General features: G+C 48.3%; 1 protein-coding gene across 2 annotated transcripts in view; it reads left to right on the plus strand.

Annotated features, from left to right (window-relative positions):
* Nucleotides 1-17,938, plus strand: part of LOC134533246 (myelin regulatory factor-like) — a 39,900-nt gene extending 21,962 nt beyond the window's left edge. Inside the window, exons 3-6 of one of the 2 annotated variants that reach the window (XM_063370658.1) lie at nt 370-486; nt 958-1,816; nt 15,935-16,075; nt 16,813-17,938. In XM_063370658.1, coding sequence (XP_063226728.1) covers nt 370-486; nt 958-1,816; nt 15,935-16,075; nt 16,813-16,928 — 1,233 coding nt within the window. In that variant the 3' untranslated portion in view covers nt 16,929-17,938. The remainder of the gene's footprint in view (nt 1-369; nt 487-957; nt 1,817-15,934; nt 16,076-16,812) is intronic. The other variant, XM_063370659.1, reaches the window with a different exon arrangement.
* The last annotated feature ends 222 nt before the right edge of the window (nt 17,939-18,160 follow it).

The following is an 18,160-nucleotide window of genomic DNA, read 5'->3' on the forward strand; positions in this document are numbered from 1 at the left end:
GGTATTTAGTATTTTAATTAATAATTATTTAATTTACGTTGGATGCTATAGCATTATAGACAATTAAAAAACTCAATTGTATGTATTTTTGAATATTAATTTGTCGAAGTCCAATTAATAACATTTTCAAAATATCTATATAATTGACTAGCTGAAATAAAACATTGCAGTTTTAGAGTCAATGCTGCTGGGTATTTCATAACGTAATTCTATTTATTTTAGATAAATTAAATTTAAATGTTTTTAAAAATGTTATCCTTGTCTAAAGAAGAGAACCTTGTGCAGGATCTAACTGAAAGAGGCTAGTGTGTCTGAGATGCAGTGAGACGTGAAGGCTGCGTGGTTGTTGACGGAAAGGCTGTGTGGCAGGCGGGCGCAGTGCAGGGACTGCAGTACTTCGCCACTGGAGTCAGCAGTCTACCGGCGCAGCAGCTGTTCGTGTACCCGGGGCCGGTGGTCGGCTCGCACCTTCTGGTGCCCGCGCAGGTAACACCTCGCCCGCCCAGTTCAGGTAGCATCCTCATTCACTCAAGTAACACCTTCGCCCACTTGACTTGCTAGTGTTATTAGCAGGCTCCAGTGAAATACACACGTGGTGTGTGAAAAGTACCATTTTAATTCATTGTAGCCATTTTTAATCATTTCAAAACGAAATTTTAGATATTGTGTATTAATTAAAACTTAAATAAAAGAATAATATAAATAAAGTGTATGATTTCATTTTTTTTTAAGTGATGTGCAATCTTGTTCAATACGAAGTCGAAAGTGTGTTCTGATTCTTTACAGTGGTTTGGCTGTTCAACAAACCCATTGGTTTCTACTAAGTAAGCTTAGTACCTACTTGATAGTAATTAATTATCTCTAGATCATACAATTGAACCACCTTCCTGCACGACTCACAGGCGGTAATGGAAGGTGTTGGATGTAGCAGACACACGGTCACACTGTGTGCTGCAGGTGGGACAGCCAGCAGCTATTCCGCTCCCTGGTTACGGGACCCAGCCGGCTCAACTCGCCCCCGTGCCGGCGTACGGGCAGCAGACTTCGGTGCTGTACGGGGGCGCTCAGCCACTGCACCATGGAGGAGGGTACACCCCACAAGGAGGAGTCCTGCAAGCCGCCAGCACCCCCAGCACACCACCGGCCACGGCCTACACGACGGTCCCCGGCGTGGCCTACGCCGCCAGCCAGCCTGCTGCGCCCACTACACCGTACGGCTTCCAGCCGCCGCACGCCTTGTACCAGGAGGGCGTGAGGCCCCTGGCACCCGGCTTCCTGTTCTCCGGCCAGCAGTCCTCGTCCTCGTCCGCGCACGACGACCGCTCCCTTGCAGACGTCGACCTCACCTACGACTCGCTTGGCGCGCCGTCCACCTCCCACGGTGAGGACTACGCCCCGGCCCGGCGCCCGCCGCCCATGAGGGCCGCCACGTACGGCCCGCCCAGGCCTCTGCCCAGGAGGCCCGCGGCAGTGGCCGTGCCGCACTACCACCCGGTGCACAGGGGCGTGGTGTCCCCCTACTACCACTACCACCTCCCGCACGGCGCGCACAGACACGCCCAAGCCACCGTGGTGCTGGGCGCGCCCTCGCACAGACAGCACAGCCAGCAGCAGCTGTACCGGGCCCAGCTGGCCGGGTACGCGCCCCACCACGGCTACCACCTGGCTGGCCAGGCGGGCCCTCACGAGGTGGCCATGATGCACGACCAGAGTGGCTACTCCACCATCGTGGGCACCTTCTACCAGAGGCCCGGGCTGCAGCCACTGCGCTACCCGCCGGCCCACCGCGTCCACAGGTCCGACACCAACTGGCCTTGTGAGTACATTGCACAGAGGGATCTCTGCTACATAGTCTTAACTTTATATTTTATGTGTCATTTTGGAAGTAATTTTAGTGTCCCTAAAACAGTTATATATGTACCTTGATACATCTTAACAGCAACTGCCTGAAACTAATAGGTTTTATACCGGGAAGCGTGCTGAAAACCAGAGTGCTGGTTGCTAGTGCACGTAGCTAACTCTAAACGTCTGCGCACGGCTCGTCGCCTGCTTCCCACTAAGTGTTTGGTAGTCACTGCTCTACGATCGCTCGTCCTCTCATCCAGTGGATGTTTTCGTTTTCGAACATAAGTCCTTAAAAATAATTGCTTGTTTTGGTACTCCCTGTCACCCATTTTCCAGAAGTCATACCATAATGAACACTAAAAGGTAGTCTTTCTTCGAAATCTACCAAAAATATATAAAAATTATCCGGGAGCCTTGAAGTTTTTTTTTAAACCAACCTTAAACTTTTACCTCCAGTGCATATTATCTAAAAGAATTTGTAATGTGCATGGTAATAGAGAATTAAAACACAACCTCCAATTTTTGGTACAGCTAAATTTTGTAGCTAGTGTAAAACAAACTTCTCATTGAGGCTATTTACCAGACAATGTACTGTCGTAGGTAATAGGGATGTAAGGGAACAAACAAATTAAATGTCGGAGTGGGCGCCACCACGTGATGTGGGCACGTGGACCCGGCAGAGACTCTCTTCAGGGCATGACGTGACCGGTGTAGGGCTAGGCTCGGTTCCCTTAGCTCGCGATATCGTTACAGTGGGCTCTTCAGGCGTCCCACACGCCTCGAGGTTCAGGAACAGGGACACGTGGTCACTCGACTAAAAATCACACACTCGACGTACTCCTTTTATTTCAGCAACGTTAAAACACGTCTCCAATCGCGCTACACCTACATACACTATGAAACTGTTAATAACGCCAACGGCGGGAGAGAATAAGTTTACAGGCTGACCAGATCACCTCGTGGCCTAGCCTCGTTAGTTTAGGACACGGTTCGTGATTAAATGTTCGAATTGAACTTAATTATTTATTAAAACGAGTCGGCCACCAGGAGTAGGCCTCGCAGATACAAAAAAGGTTAAGGAATTATAAAAAGTCTGGCGGATGTGAAAAGATCAGTTGATTAAGAAAATTGTGAAGTTGTGTGGTGCTCACCAAGCATCCTACCCCGGGTGACGAACAGAAGCGACTGAAGAGGCCAGGGCAGCATGGCGGCCTGATAAGCGCTGGATTTACCGTTAGCCTCTCCTGTTATTTATTATTACATATTTAACTAAAACAATTACACTAAAAATTCTATAATAGAATTATAACAAAGTTTCCTTAATTATTTAAGTTGAGTATTGATTATTTTAATTATGATTATGGTTCAAACTAGTTGCGGGTAGTTTCATTGCCTGCCGCGTGGGGCGCTGCGCCGTCCTTACAACTAGCACTTAAAACAAAACACTTAGGGAATATTATTTAAAGAAAAGACAGGTAGGTAAACATAAAAATTGAATAATAAATAAAAGGGGTCGTGGCACAGACTTTACTCCCGCCTCTTGTCGGCAGCCTCACACGCACACACACACACACACACACACACACACACACACACACACACACACCTGCACACGGGGCGGGAGGTTTGAAATAAAGGGTGGTGGTGGGAGGAGAGGGGTGTCGACAGCGTGAGGCACATCGGGCTTAGGGAGGGCATAGCCCCGGTCGACGTCAATTGCCCCCCCCCCCCCCCTGAAGGAGCCCGTTGAGACGATCTTACGGGTCCGGCGTGTTGCAGCATCGGGGCGGCGCCGCTGCTCGCCTCGGTCGTAGGAAGTACCGTGGCGCGGGGGTGGGGGCCTCCGCCTTCCCCGCCACACTCTCCAGCCTCGTCTCGGACGTGTCGGGCTCCGCTGGCTCTTCTACGGTGACGCGGAAGTCGGCCTCGGAAAGTGACAGGTGCAAAGGCCACCTGGGTGTGTCCTCGTTGGGTGACTCCGGGCGGGACGAGGCATCATCCGGCTCCCACACCACTGGGTCCGGTGTCGGTGACAGAGTCGTTGTTCCTTCCCTATGTTTTTTTTCCGGCTCGCGGAGTTCCGTCGGCTCGCGCTCCTCGCGAGTGAACAACCGCCGTGGCATGATGCCATGCATGATCGCCGTCGGCCGTTTTGGTTCGGGGAATCCTCGGGAGTCTCCTCCTGCCTCACTCGTCGGTGTCACTGGGGTCGACGTGTTTTGGGCACTTTCCCTCTCTGGTCCTTGGTACGCAGGAGTCTCCGGTTCGGTGTCTGCTTCGTCTGGCCCCTCATCCGCTATCCTTATGGCGTCTCTATGATACCTCGCCGCTCGCCCCGACGGGAGTCTCACTACCACAGCGGTGATGCCTATGGTCTTAACTAGCGGCATGGGTCCGACCCATTTAGGTGCCAAGCCAGCACAGTAGTTGCGATTCCCTGCTGAGAGCGGGTGAAGGCGTCCGTAGACCAGCTGACCGGGGTTTAATGGAGGCGGCGGGCGTGTTGTAACCGGGGTGATTTTCGCCTGGTACGCGGTTTGGTGTTGCCGGGCGGCTTCGTGCGCCTCCGCCAGTTCCCGTGTCCTGCACTCGGGGCTCTCCTCTGCGGCTTCCGGACTTCTGTCATCAATGCGATACTGTCCGGGTAAGGGAAGATTACGCCCCTGTACCAGTTTAGCAGGCATTTCGCCCGTGGCCTAATTGACCCGTCGGCGCACACAGAACATAATTTCGGGTATGTGCATGTCCCACTGAGAGTGATCCTCGGCTAACCGGAGGCGGAGTTGGGCCTTAATTTCATGGTTCCGACGCTCGGTCAGATAGGCCCTTGGGTGGTACACCGGCGTCTTGTGCGCGATCACTCGCCATTTTTCACACAGCCCTGCCCAACGTCGCCCCACAAATTGCTTGGCGTTGTCAGACAACAGCATCCTCGGGTAGCCCCAGCATGGGAAGAACTCAGTTTCGAGTGCGTGCGCAATGGTGCCCGTACGGGCGTTAGGTAGCGGGTAGGCCTCTACCCACCTGGTGAAGCAGTCGGTCACCACCAGGAGGAACCTTTTTCCCCTTGGGGAGCGAGGGTACGGTCCTATTAGGTCTAAGGCAACTGTGTGAAATGGCTCAGCGGGCCGCCGCGGCGGCTGTTGTTCCGCGCCGTCGGAGCGTCGTGTTTTGTGTCGCTGGCAGTGACGGCAGCGACACACGCTATTTCGCACATACTGGCTCAGACCTGGCCAATAAAACATCTCGCGAATGGCCCTCGTTGTCTCGTTCGTGCCTGGGTGTCCGGCCAGCCGATTAACGTGCAACATCTGGAATACCTGACTTGTGGTTTCGAGTGGTGCAAATGTCCACCACGGTGTTAAGCTCCCGGCGAGCCGCGCTTGTAAGCAGCCGTCCACGACGCGGTACCCCTCACGCAGACCCTCGTGACAGCTGCGGATAACTGCCTGCGTGTGTTCGTCTGTTAGTTGCACGGCGCGCACGTACTCATCAATGTCATCTATCTCGGCCCCTGGTGGGATGGTAGGGGGGCTCCCCTGATCAATGTCGCAGATCATTGCCTGGTGTTCCGGCGTGTAAGGTTCGCAGGCGCGCTGGTCTCTTGCTGGTGGTAAGAGCTCGTCCCATAAGGCATCGTCCCGAACTCTGACCGTATGATCGGGGTTTCGAGACAACTCGTCCGCGAGCTCGTTAGTTTTTCCGGGTACGTGTTCAACCGTGAAGTGCAGAGATTGTAGCAACATTGCCCACCGTGTTAACTTGGAACGGCGGCCTTGCATCGTCGCTAACCACTTAAGACACTGGCTGTCAGTGCATAGCAAAAAGTGCTGTCCTTATAGGTGCGGCCGGTATCGCCGTAGCGCCCATACTACGCCGAGGCATTCCCGCTCGTTCACACTGTAACACCGCTCCACGTCGCCAAACTTTGCGCTGGCATATTCTATGATTCGCGGCTCGCCCTCGTCGCCGATCTGTAGCAAGATGGCACCGATGCCCTCCTGACTCGCGTCGGTTTGTACGATGATCTGTCTGTTCGGGCCGAGTCGGGCCAGCAGGTGACACTGGCTGAACCTGTACTTAAGCTCGTCAAAGGCGACTTGTGCGGCATCTGTCCACTTAAAGGGGCACTTAGGTGACAACAGGTCTGAGAGCGGCGCGGCTACAAGTGAAAACCCCGGTACAAACGTTATGAGCCAGTTGGCCAGCCCTAGGAAACGCTGTAGTTGTTTGCGCGTGCGAGGTGGCGGTTTGTTCGCAATCACTTCCAGCTGTTTCTCTGTAGGTCGGTTACCCTTATCATTCACGACAAGTCCCCGGAAGTCAAGCTCGGTAGTACCCAGGTGACACTTCACAGTGTTACATGTCAGATTAAGTGTGGCGAGCCGTTCCAACACAAGTGCCAGATGGTGGGCGTGTTCCTTCCAGGTTTGCGACCAGACGATGATGTCATATAAATACGCAGCGGCGAATTTACCGGCATAATCATTGAGCACATGCGTCATCAACATTTGGAACGTGGCGGGGGCGTCCTGTAAACCAAATGACATGGCACAAAATTGAAAACGCCTTCCGTCTGAGATGGTAAAGGCCGTTTTCGGATGGTCCGCGGGTCTGATTGGCACTTGCCAGTAACCTGACTTTAAGTCCAGCGATGAAAAATCTTGGCATTCCCCAACCCAGCTATAGTGTCGGCAATGTTCAGGAGAGGGGGCGGGGCATTGATGGTTACCTTATTCTGTAGCCTTTCGTGTTAAACACTCGAGGGGAACAAGGAGTAGGAATGGAACAGAGTGTGGCGAAATGTCATCTTAAGGTATTACAACTCTATGGTAACAACATATTTATTATCGCTTATACATGAAATTATTCATTACAACTTCATCAATGACACAAATGTAAGCAGTTGATATTTGCGGCGTGGCTCTGATCCAAAAAGTCTGCGAACAGAAACGTTTAAGAATTATTCCGTGAGACACGTGAATGCAGCTTAACAAATTCACTTCACAATTGCTCGTGCTCTCATACTTGGCACCGCGCTTGGCGCTGGATACACCGTCAAAACAAAAGCTAAGTTACAAGCAATTAACGTACATAAATTTCCAGAGTGCAAATGAAAATATATAACAAGACCCCTCGACTTATGGAATATTATGTGACACACCTCTGTCAATGCGCAAGTTAGCAAACATCAGCATAATCATTAATATCATTTAACTAAAATGCTATTTATACACAACATGACTAATACATAAAGGACCACTATACATGTTTTCACGAGGGTACGCAGACCTCTAATTATTAATATAACAGGTCGTCGACTTCGATTACTCTTGTCGACACGTATTTCTGCGGGAAAGTTCTTATTCGTCGATGCAGGGGTTACCATTGACTATCTCCCCAAACTATCGTAGCGGGAGAAATGCTCGTCGGTGTGGGGACTGGCATTATTCTTCACGTGTCGCTGCCGGGATTCGCACCTATGTGTTGTGTGTCCAGTCAGATGTAAAGTCTTTCATCGGGACTCACAAGCTCACACCGCCGTCCTCAAGCCTTGCCTCCGTCACCACTGCCCCTCTTCTCACTCTAAGTTTTCTACCCACTCGGTCTATAGGTGTCTACGACGAAACAGTACTTTACCAAGTGGTAGCTTCTTCCAACGGGCAGCGTGACGGCAGACCAGCGAGACGTGTTGACAGTGTAGCTTCCTTCGGCAGGAAAGGCCAGCAGGGGCCTCCGGCTGGTGTCGCTGGTGGTCGCGACGAGTCTCCTCTCTCAGCGGAAAATGGGACCCCTTTTATACTCTGTGAACTGCTAGTATCGAACATGGCAGATTGTTCTCGGTTGGGGCAACCGGAACAGGCGCGTTCGGCGATGTCCGGTTGGCAGCCCGCCAAAACGAGCCTCCCCGAGGGCTCCCGAGCGGCTCCGAACGTCATGCGCGCAGCACGCAAATACTTGACTTGTGCTGGTTGCATCGGCGCGCAGTTAGGCGCCGCGCGACACATCTTGATGTGCGTATGCGGAGCACACGCAACAATTCAACGGCTTGAAATTTACACCGAAGCGTAAAGTACCGTCCTTTTCTGCTAGAACTATCTGTGAATTATATGGACTCTCACTGGGCTCGATTATACCGTCGCTCAGCATCTCCTGCACCTGGGTAAGGATGGTCTGCCTGCCCATGTGTCTGTAACTCCCCGGGGGAATGAATATTGGTTCATGCAGGATAGTCGGTATGGCGTGTTCTGACATCGTCGTGCGTCTGAGTGGGTCGGCTGTCGCGAACACTTGGCTCTGGTGGTCGAGAACACACTGAATTCTTGCCCGGTGACAGGGGGGTACACTATGCTGCAAATCGTCGAGACTGACCTTGTGATCCGGTGGCGGTAGGGGGCGTCCGATGCCGTGGACGGTGCGCCGCCCCTGGACACCGACGTGTAGTCATCCAGCTCGTACTTCGATGTTGGCGTTCTACTCGCACAGCCACGGCAGCCCCAGGATGACGTCGTCCCGGAGGCCGTTGACCACCAGGGCTGTCGTGGTAGAGTGCTGGTCTCTGATGCTGATGTGGAGCATCGCGACGCCCCGCGTCTGGCAGGCGTCGTCGATGGTGGCGAGTTGGAGCCGACCCGGCCGAGGCTCGAACTGCGCGTTTCCCACACGCCTGGTAGCGATGTAATTGTGACTCGCAGCTGTATCGATAAGGGCGTCGGTTGTGCGGCCATTAACCAGGATTGGGACGCGGAGTAGTTAGCCATTGTCTATGCCCACGTGGCCCAGACTGGGCCCCCCCGTGGATGTCGCTCGGGTCTCATCCTTCCAGGGCAGTGCGGGGGGGAGGGGTTTGTTTACTCCGCCGCCCCCTGCTGACCGTTTCCCGGCCGCTCGTCCCGGACCTGCCCCGCGCGCGGTGCATTCCGCACCAGGCAGTCGAAGTGCCAGTGACATATGCCGATCGGGCAGGAGTGGCATTGAGGGAGTGGTCCCTCACCGAGGGCGCGTCCCCTCCAGGTGGCCGGCTGTCGGTCGTGGTCCCGGCTGTTGTCCCGCGGCGCGGTGTACGGCACCACGGCCGTGGTGTCTGCGGAGTTGGTTGGGCGTTGTCTCTGCATGGCTTCCGGTCGTGCCATCCTCACCACCTTTAGATCTTGTTCGACAGCTCGTGCACATTTAATGAAGCTCTCTGCCGTCCTCTGCGTTGCGTGGCGTAGGTGCGGGCGTAGTTCGGGGCGCATCAGCTCCACAGCCATCTCGATCACTTCGTCTGGATTGCCCGTCGGGAACAGTCTTTTGAAGAGACGTATTTTCTTGATTTGGAAGGTCTCTGCCGTCTCCGTCGGGCCCTGCTCCGCACAGTATAGCTCTGAGCGCACCTTCATCTCGGCCCGCGCGTCGGCGAAGCGCACCTCGAAGCGACAGTTGAACTCCTCCCATGGCACGTCGTACTCTCCCACTACTGTCCACCAGGTCTTGGCGTCTCCCTTCAGCGCTTGTCCGACGCGGCCCGCCCACTCTGCATCCGGTACACCGTAGCAGCTTAGTCGATCGCGGCAGCTCTTTAGGAATTTCCCCGGGTCATCGCTGGTCCTCCCGGCAAACTCTGGTAGCTCCACGTGTCCCACCGGTGTCGTTCGGGCATGTGACGTCACGGCTACTGTCGTGGCTGTGGTGTCCACGAGACTACGGTCTCGTGCTCTTGGTCTGACGTCACTGCATCTGGTACAGAGGTACCACCCATCCTTGAAGGTTGCGTGTTCCGCATCGCCGGCGCACTGTATATGTTTGAACATCCGGCAGTTCGTGCACCATCCACCTTCTCGTGCCTTTCCCGTGCAGTTAGGTTCCGTACATCTTAAAAACTCGACCGGGACCGGGACCGTTCTGGGTCCGTGCATAGTTAGCATGATCCCAGGCAAATGCAAGTGTCTGACCACGTGGCGCCTGTAAGCCCGCCCATGTGGCGTGGCCGTGTGCACTTCACGCAGTACATCTCGCTTAAGTCCAGAAGGGGTTTCGACCCGGCGGTAAGTCCCTTGAACTCTGACATGGTTACAAGTGCAGATGTAACACACAGTACCTGTATGAAGTGTTCAGTTGTCTCGCGGTAGAATTCCCGGAAGCCCACACGTGGCGATCACGTGGTCGGTCGGCCGGCCGGCCGGCCGGCCGGAGTACAGTTAGGTAGTCCGCGCGCACAATGGTTGTTATTCCACGTGTTATGTAGCACAACCGCACAACTCACACATCCTGATTTTTGCGGATCGTTGCCTAGCCCCACGCTCTCGGGCGCCACTTGTCGTACTAGGGATGTAAGGGAACTAACAAATTAAATGTCGGACTGGGCGCCACCACGTGATTTGGGCACGTGGACCCGGCAGAGATTCTCTTCAGGGCGTGACGTGACCCGTGTAGGGCTAGGCTCGGTTCCCTTAGCTCACGATATCGTTACAGTGGGCTCTTCAGACATCCCACATGCCTCGAGGTTCAGGAACAGGGACACGTGGTCACTCGACTAAAAATCACACTTTCGACGTACTCCTTTAATTCAGCAATGTTAAAACACATCTCCAATCGCGCTACACCTACATACACTATGAAACTGTTAATAACGCCAATAGCGGGAGAGAATAAGTTTACAGGCTGACCAGGTCACCTCGTGGCCTGGCCTCGTTAGTTTAGGACACGGTTCGTGATTAAATGTTCGCAGATACAAAAAAGGTTTAAGAATTATAAAAAGTCCGGCGGATGTTAAAAGATCAGTTGATTAAGAAAAATGTGAAGTTGCGCGGTGCTCACCAAGCATCCTACCCCGGGTGACGAACGGAAGCGACTGAAGAGGCCAGGGCAGCATGGCGGCAGGAAAAGCGCTGGATTTACCGTTAGCCTCTCCTGTTATTTATTAATACATATTTAACTAAAACAATTACACTAAAATTCTATAATAAAATTATAACAAAGTTTCCTTAATTATTTAAGTTGAGTATTGATTATTTTAATTATGATTATGGTTCAAACTAGTTGCGGGTAGTTTAATTGCCTGCCGCGTGGGGCGCTGCACCGTCTTTACAACTAGCACTTAAAACATAACACTTAGGGAATATTATTTAACGAAAAGACAGGTAGGTAAACATAAAAATTGAATAATAAAATAAAAGGGGTCCTGGCACAGACTTTACTCCCGCCTCTTGTGGGCAGCCTCACACGCACACACACACCTGCACACGGGGCGGGAGGTTTGAAATAGAGGGTGGGGGTGGGAGGAGAGGGGTGTCGATGGCGTGAGGCACATCGGGCTTAGGGAGGGCGTAGCCCCGGTCTACGTCAGTACCTTTCCATAACCCAGTGATTTCACATGCTTATGGTAGAAAGCTTGTTAGGCTAGCAGGGCCATCAAGCAGCGGCATAGCCAGGATTTGTGTAGGGGGGGTGTTATGAAGATTGCCCCACCCCCCCTCCTGTATTAAAGCGGTGGGTTAGGGGGTCCTCCCCAGGAAAATTTGGATTTTAAGGGGTAAAATAGTGCTATTTTAGCAGTTTTCCGTTCTTAAATTTAAATATTGTAATGGTTTAAATTTTATTAATTTTAATATGAAATTTGTTTGAGTGATGAATAGGAAATTATTTAAAGATTTGGGGTTAAGGGGGGGGGGTTGAACCCCCCCCCCCCTGGCTACGCCCCTGCCATCAAGCAACAATAATTTTTTCAGGTCCACTCCCCATATAAAAAGTACAATTTTAAATCCTAAAATTAAAATATATATATCTATAGACTTTAAACGTGACCTTCTGTAATAAAATTTTTGTTAAGGTTTAAAATGAATTATATCAGCAATAGACTTATTATCTCATCCGACCATCAGGGTAAACCCATGCATTAAAAAATCTTGAAACTCAATCGGGCCCCTTTGCTGGAGATTTTGGTTCCCTGCTTCCTTTCTTCCTCTCGATGGCTCACTGACAAAGGCTGTTTTACACGTGCCTATGGCCTTCCTGTAAGGTACTTCTCTTCAGAGGTAACAGGTAAGGAACATAAACTTACTACTTGATGTTCATACTCTTCAGAAGACCATCACAAAGGCAAGTGCACTGCAGCCTGTAAGACATTAATTTGTCTGCCCAGAGGCTGACCCAAAGAATGTTTCGGATCGTGAAGCTTAGGGAACCGGTGACCCCCTTCTTTCCGAGCAAAACTTACATGTTGTACAGTGGTGGTTTTTTTTTCCCAACCTCAGATGGGCTATAAAAACGACAAATTAATATAACATAGTTTTATCACCAAAAGTACAACAGGGTCTTGCTTATTTTTCTACATAATCGCCAAAACGATCGAGGCATTTGTCGTATCGTAACACAAGCTTCTCGATGCCTTCTGCGAAGAAGTTAGCCGCCAGTGAATAGAGATACAGGGTCTCACTCTTCCTCACGACACTGCTGTGAGGCGGGTGGACTAATCGATATGAGGTAAGGTGACCAACACCTGGGTGAGATGTATAGGACAGCCCTGAAGACACATCAACAGCAATCCCCGGAAACATTCCAGGAATTCGAAGCTGTCATTGAGATACTCGTGCAACTTGGCCTACCCAGGAGCACCAACAGAGTTCAGCCAGCAGCTAGCCACCAGTGTGTTTAAATATGGCTCAGACTCAGAAAAGCGGAGGTTCAGCAGGTTCTTCGTTTGGCACGGCACAATAAGAGCGGCAATACCTTGGCCCACGCCTTGGAAATCGAGGAAGCACACAGTGATTCAAGAAACACAAGCATCAGGACAAGGAGAGCTGGACTGGAGCCCAACAATGCAGCAAATGTCTAAAAACAACACTAATGAGATATTATCAGGGTATTGAAGAAATTATTGAATGTCACTACAGGTACCTAGATCAGAATAGTACGACTTCGTCTGCAAAGAACTAGGACATATCCAGTGTGACTGTCCGACATGCATGTTTTAAGACATCTTAGCAAGAAGAAAAATGGAAATAAGCAGAGAAATTGATTGCAGTTATGATGGAGAGTGGTGTAATAGAACCATCAGCGAGCCCTTAGGATTCCCCAGTAATTTAGATAGTGAAGGAGGATGGTTAATTTAGTTTCTGTGTGGACTAACGACAGCTGTATGATATCACCAAAAGAGACAGAAATCCTCTCCCACATATCGATGACACATTTGATACACTATGGCACCAGATGGTTCTATACACTGGACCTGAAGAGTGGTTACTGGCAATTGGAGTTGCACCCTGAGGATAAACAGAAGACTGCTTTCTCAACAGGGAGTGGGCTGTTTCAGTTCACTGTGTTACCATTCAGGTTATGTAAACCTCCTGCAACTTGAGATTGATGTAACTAGTTAATGGAAGGGAAACACGCTTCCATGGACGCTTCGCCTCTGAGGCCCGTTCTACAATCACACAGAAACACACACATATACCGGGACATCTTATCGCATCTGCTGCTTCCATAATGAACGGAAACGTAACAAATATTTCATTTCAAGGTTACGAAATATTAATTTAAAATTATGCTTCAAAATTATAGCAAGGGCAGAATTTACACATACATAGTAAAAATAAGTGACAACGTAATAATAGAACATAAACAAACATGGCTACCCCCACCAAGTACTCGGATTCTATTAGTTGCACGGAGCTACGTAAACAGAAGAGCTCAACATTGTCGAGCTAATACGTACAGGCCTGTCTCCGTCTGCGTGCCATTGTAGAAACCATAGAACAATGGTAGAAACTCTGTTCCGCTGAGATACATCTCCGTTCATGTGTTCCGTCTCTCGTTTCATTGTAGAACCGTCCTAAAAGGAACTACGAAGTACTTGCGGAGTACAGCTGGCCTGGAAGCGGTTTCACTTGCAGCTTCAAGTTGTGCAAAACAATGTAAGAACCAAGGATATAATATGAAGGAGAAAACATTATACAAATGTTTTAATGTAAACTAATGAATATTGAGTGTCTTAAAATGTGCTTAAATGTTTTATTTTGTTAAAGTGAACAGTGTTGTTCTATAAATAAACCGTAAAAATTTTCTCTTATGAGAAATGCCAGTGTAGCATGGCAAACAAGAAGCGGCTGTGAATAATGGCAAGCAGCAAAATTTTCTCAACCTCAAATTTCAGTTAGTGCTGTTTCGTTGGATTCAGAGGAATAGTGCATCAGTAATGTAATGTAAATGTAATATGTAAAAACTAATAAACAGTAGTGCTTTCAGTTTTTAACAAAAAAAAATATATAATCCTAGTGGCAGGCCCATACCTCTGACGTGTCCCCGCAACAGCGTCCAGTGCTGGAGTGAAAGACCCCCTGGGTGTAGTGCGCTCACACGTTGCCGAACAGCTCCTGCAGGCGGGCAGTGCCCAATGCTAAGAGGGGCTATGGAGGGGAGGGGTCAGGAAGGGGCGCAACAACTATATTTCCAAGGGGGGGGGGGGCGGCAATATAACTTTTTATAAAGAATCATCGATCCCCCCTATTGAAGCGGGGGGCCCCGGGAGCCCTCCACCGGGAAAATTTGTATTTAAAGGTGGAAAATGGTGCTATTTAAGCAGTTTTATTATCTAAAAATTGATTACACATCACTTAATTTGCCCCCACTTCAAGGTTTCAGAGGGGGGCAAAATACCCTTGCCCCCCCCCCCCTGTTGTTGCGCTCTGGGGTCAGGTAAGGAACGAGGAAGGGGTGTGAGTCGGAGCCCTAGAGCGAGCTCCCGAAGGCCGCTCCAGAAGAAGGAAGAGGGGAGAGGGGAGAGAGAGAAGGAATGAGAGCCAATAACTTTACCAAATTTATTAGCCAATTTTACTTGGTGAGAATCTCTCTGGCGGGGTAAGTTTATATCTAGCTTAAATACAACTCCTCCATAGGTTACTGATACAAGCGATACACATTATAAAAATAGGTCATCGTTTGTCCCCCTAGTAACTCGCAATCAAGCACACTATTTAGTTATTGCGACCACATAGCACTGACAAGCATCTTACACTGTACATCAATTATAAAATAAATACGCACTCTAATAAATGTTAATAATGCTTGATGTTATCTAGGTTTGGGTTGCGGTACCACTAGTCGCATATACCCCAAGGCTTGCGTAGAGAAGCCTGTGTGATACTGCTTTCTTTGGGAGGCGGCCATGTTGGTTTCAGAGAGGAGCATGTCGCACTCGCACAAGGGGCCGAGGCCAATTGCAGGACACGACACCTCCTTTAGCTCTGGTCAAAAATTAAAGCAATCACTTGGCATTTTGTCCACGCATTTACGAACGTATACCCAGGATATGTGAATGCAAAAAAACTGACAAAACTTTTAAATTGACATTGCTTATTAAAAAAAAAATCTGCGTGGACCACTTCTAGTTTTTTTTTTGCGATATAAATAATCTTCAGAAAGCAGAAAAACGGCACAAATTGTGTCACAGCCACATTATGTGTTTGAAATAGCTCACACAATTGGACAAAATTTACTGTTAGCAGTCAGTATCAGCCAAGCATCGAGATCCATAATGAGAAAGTAGCTACGAACAATAACAGACTGATCGTGAGCCATCTTACAAGAGCAACTTGTTTTTTTTTTGTCTAAACAAGAACTGGCTTATTGTGGTCATGATATGTCTTCCTTATCACTTAACAAGGGTAATAATAAAGAATTTCTTAATAAATATGATGAACTCAAATTTCACATTGAGATGGCAATAGTTTTCACAGAAATGATTTATTATTAAATCAATATTTCTACCAACGGTTTAGTATATGTTCAGTTACAAAAACTACTTACATAGCACCGTTTTGCACCTTAAACTCCTAATTTTACCAGGATGGACCCCTGGGAAAGATCCCCCCCCCCCCCCCCCATCTATATTGATGTGAAGGGTGTTTTCGGTCCCCTCATGTAAAACTCACGCCTCGCTCCTGGTATGTGTATATACAAGTAAATAATGTTGAGTTCATATACAACTTAAGTGTTTATCTACGTAGATAAATAATTTATTAACTTAACATTATAAATGAAGGAAAAATGAACAAAGCAGGCTCTCCCCCAACACTTGGCGAGGTAAAGCCTCAACGTGTGTGTTTGTCAGCTGCGACAGTGCCCGGCCCCGGCACACGGGTGTCGCAGTCCAACTGGATGCCAATAGACACGTCCCACCGCGCAGCTCCGGCCGGGCCCCACGCCGCGACGGCTCCGGACTTGTCCGAGGACTCGGGAGCTTGGCTGCAAGGTTAGTGTCACGTGCTCGTTCTCCAAGGATACCAACCCACAAGCTCAAGCGCAAACAGAGGGATGAAAGTCACCATTACTTGGTAGTGCAGATGGCGGAGTAAAAGAAAATGGATAATAAAATAAACTCTGTTATGTGGCTAACATTTAACAATGTGGTATATAGCATTTACATGTGGAGACACGAAATTTAGAACTCACAATATAGCCAGATAGTGTCAACTAAATATGTATGTGCATCACACGCATGCACGCACACACAAAAATTAATAAGCAAATAATTCTGCTAATTTTCAAAGAAAACGTATATTTAATACTGCTCTCAAAAATCCCGAGTCGCTCATCACACAAAAACAATTCTCCAAAGCCATGATACATAGAGCATGTTCTAAGTGTGAATAAGAGTTCCATGAATGATGAACATTGAGGTCATGAAATAAGGTAAGAAAGGAGCGATGACTCAATAGGTGAGGAAAATTGATCTATCTTGAGAAAACCAATGGGCCCACAGTCAGTCTGCCATGTTCCCCATTCATGAAAAAATCCAGGTTTGAATGCACTGGGAATGGAAACAGAATCGCTTAGAAGAGAGTCAAATATCTAAAAACTCAACCACCGAGGCCCCTTATGTTCAAAATCGTTTAAAGTTCTAGGTAAAAGTAACAATCCTAATACAAAGTATTTCCACATTCACACTCCATCAATGAAATGTTCTGTTTGTGTGGTACTGTCGTTCAGGTGGCGTGAGAGGCGAGGTGTCATCGGTGCCCCTCGGTGAAACCCGCGCGGGAGAAGTTTACAACGGGAACTCCGAGGAGGTGGTGTCGGCCGTCGTCTTGGTGAAGCAGAAGTAACAACAAGCGACACCAGACACTACGGATATGAGCTCCTAGTTCACAACTCAGTCACCTGCCTTGCAATCCCATTCTCGAACTTTGTGATAATTACACCTGGTGCAGATTTAAGCAAGGTGGACTGAAAATAATGTGTTAGTTGTAACTGTATTGAAACTTTTAGGTTTAGTTAACGGTATCAATGGTGTAAATTTTCCCAGATATATAATAACTACTTCAAAAAAGACAAGATATGTTTAGCTAATTTGTTCCCTAAATGTTGAGTCAATTGGACCCTAGTACTGAAATGAAAAGTTCAGCAACTTCTTGGTATTACAATTTTTTTTTAAAAATGGATTGGACGTAACCCTGCCACTTAAAGAAACCTGGTTCAATTCCATGAACCGGTGACCTGGGAGTTTTGTTTTAGATTGGGGATTGTCAATGAGCACAGACGTGAGACCTCAGGACTTTGTACATTCGTGTACACTCTGCTGGCTGGGAGCAGCCTGAGAATAATGATGAGTGATTTATCAATAGTCTTATGCAGTCTCCTGGTGCATGTTCTATGCCAATCCTGCTCATAGCACAAACATGTCACGTGGTTTTATCTACGATCCCTGCTGCTATAGACTAATTATACACAACAGAACTTAAGTGAGAATATCCAACTTCATCATTACACATTCATTATTCTACTGTCTGTCAACTAGATGATGGAGCACAGGCTGTGATAATCAAAACTGATGGTAAAGAACTGTCTATACTAAACATACAGCAGAACCTTCAGATTAAATGAAAACACAGAAAAAGGTTTCCTAACTTATTTTTGTTACAGTACTTGTAGATGATTATAAAACTTTATTGAAGATTGTGCATATTTCTGGATGTATATTTATAAAAATTGTGTATAGTTGTAATAATTTTAAATGTTACACACAAATTGTAAACACAAAAAAAAATTGTTAAAATGTTTTGTTATTGTTTGACTGCTTTTATAAAAATTAAATTATTTATTTAAAAAAAATAAATTTTTTTTTTATATTTAGATGTTCAGCAAAAATTCCCACTTTTCAAACACAACAAAATAATACATTGGTCAACCTCAAAGTGCAAATTTTGCTATTTCGTTCTACTGAAGAATGAAATCCAAAACCTTAAAAGATAGTTTCATGTGAGTGCGCTATATTTAATTACACACTCAATAACAACTTGCTTTAACAACATAAATTGCCATTTAACAATAGAAAATC

Source organism: Bacillus rossius, chromosome 6, assembly GCF_032445375.1.
Source record: "Bacillus rossius redtenbacheri isolate Brsri chromosome 6, Brsri_v3, whole genome shotgun sequence".
Taxonomy (NCBI): Eukaryota; Metazoa; Arthropoda; class Insecta; order Phasmatodea; family Bacillidae; genus Bacillus; species Bacillus rossius.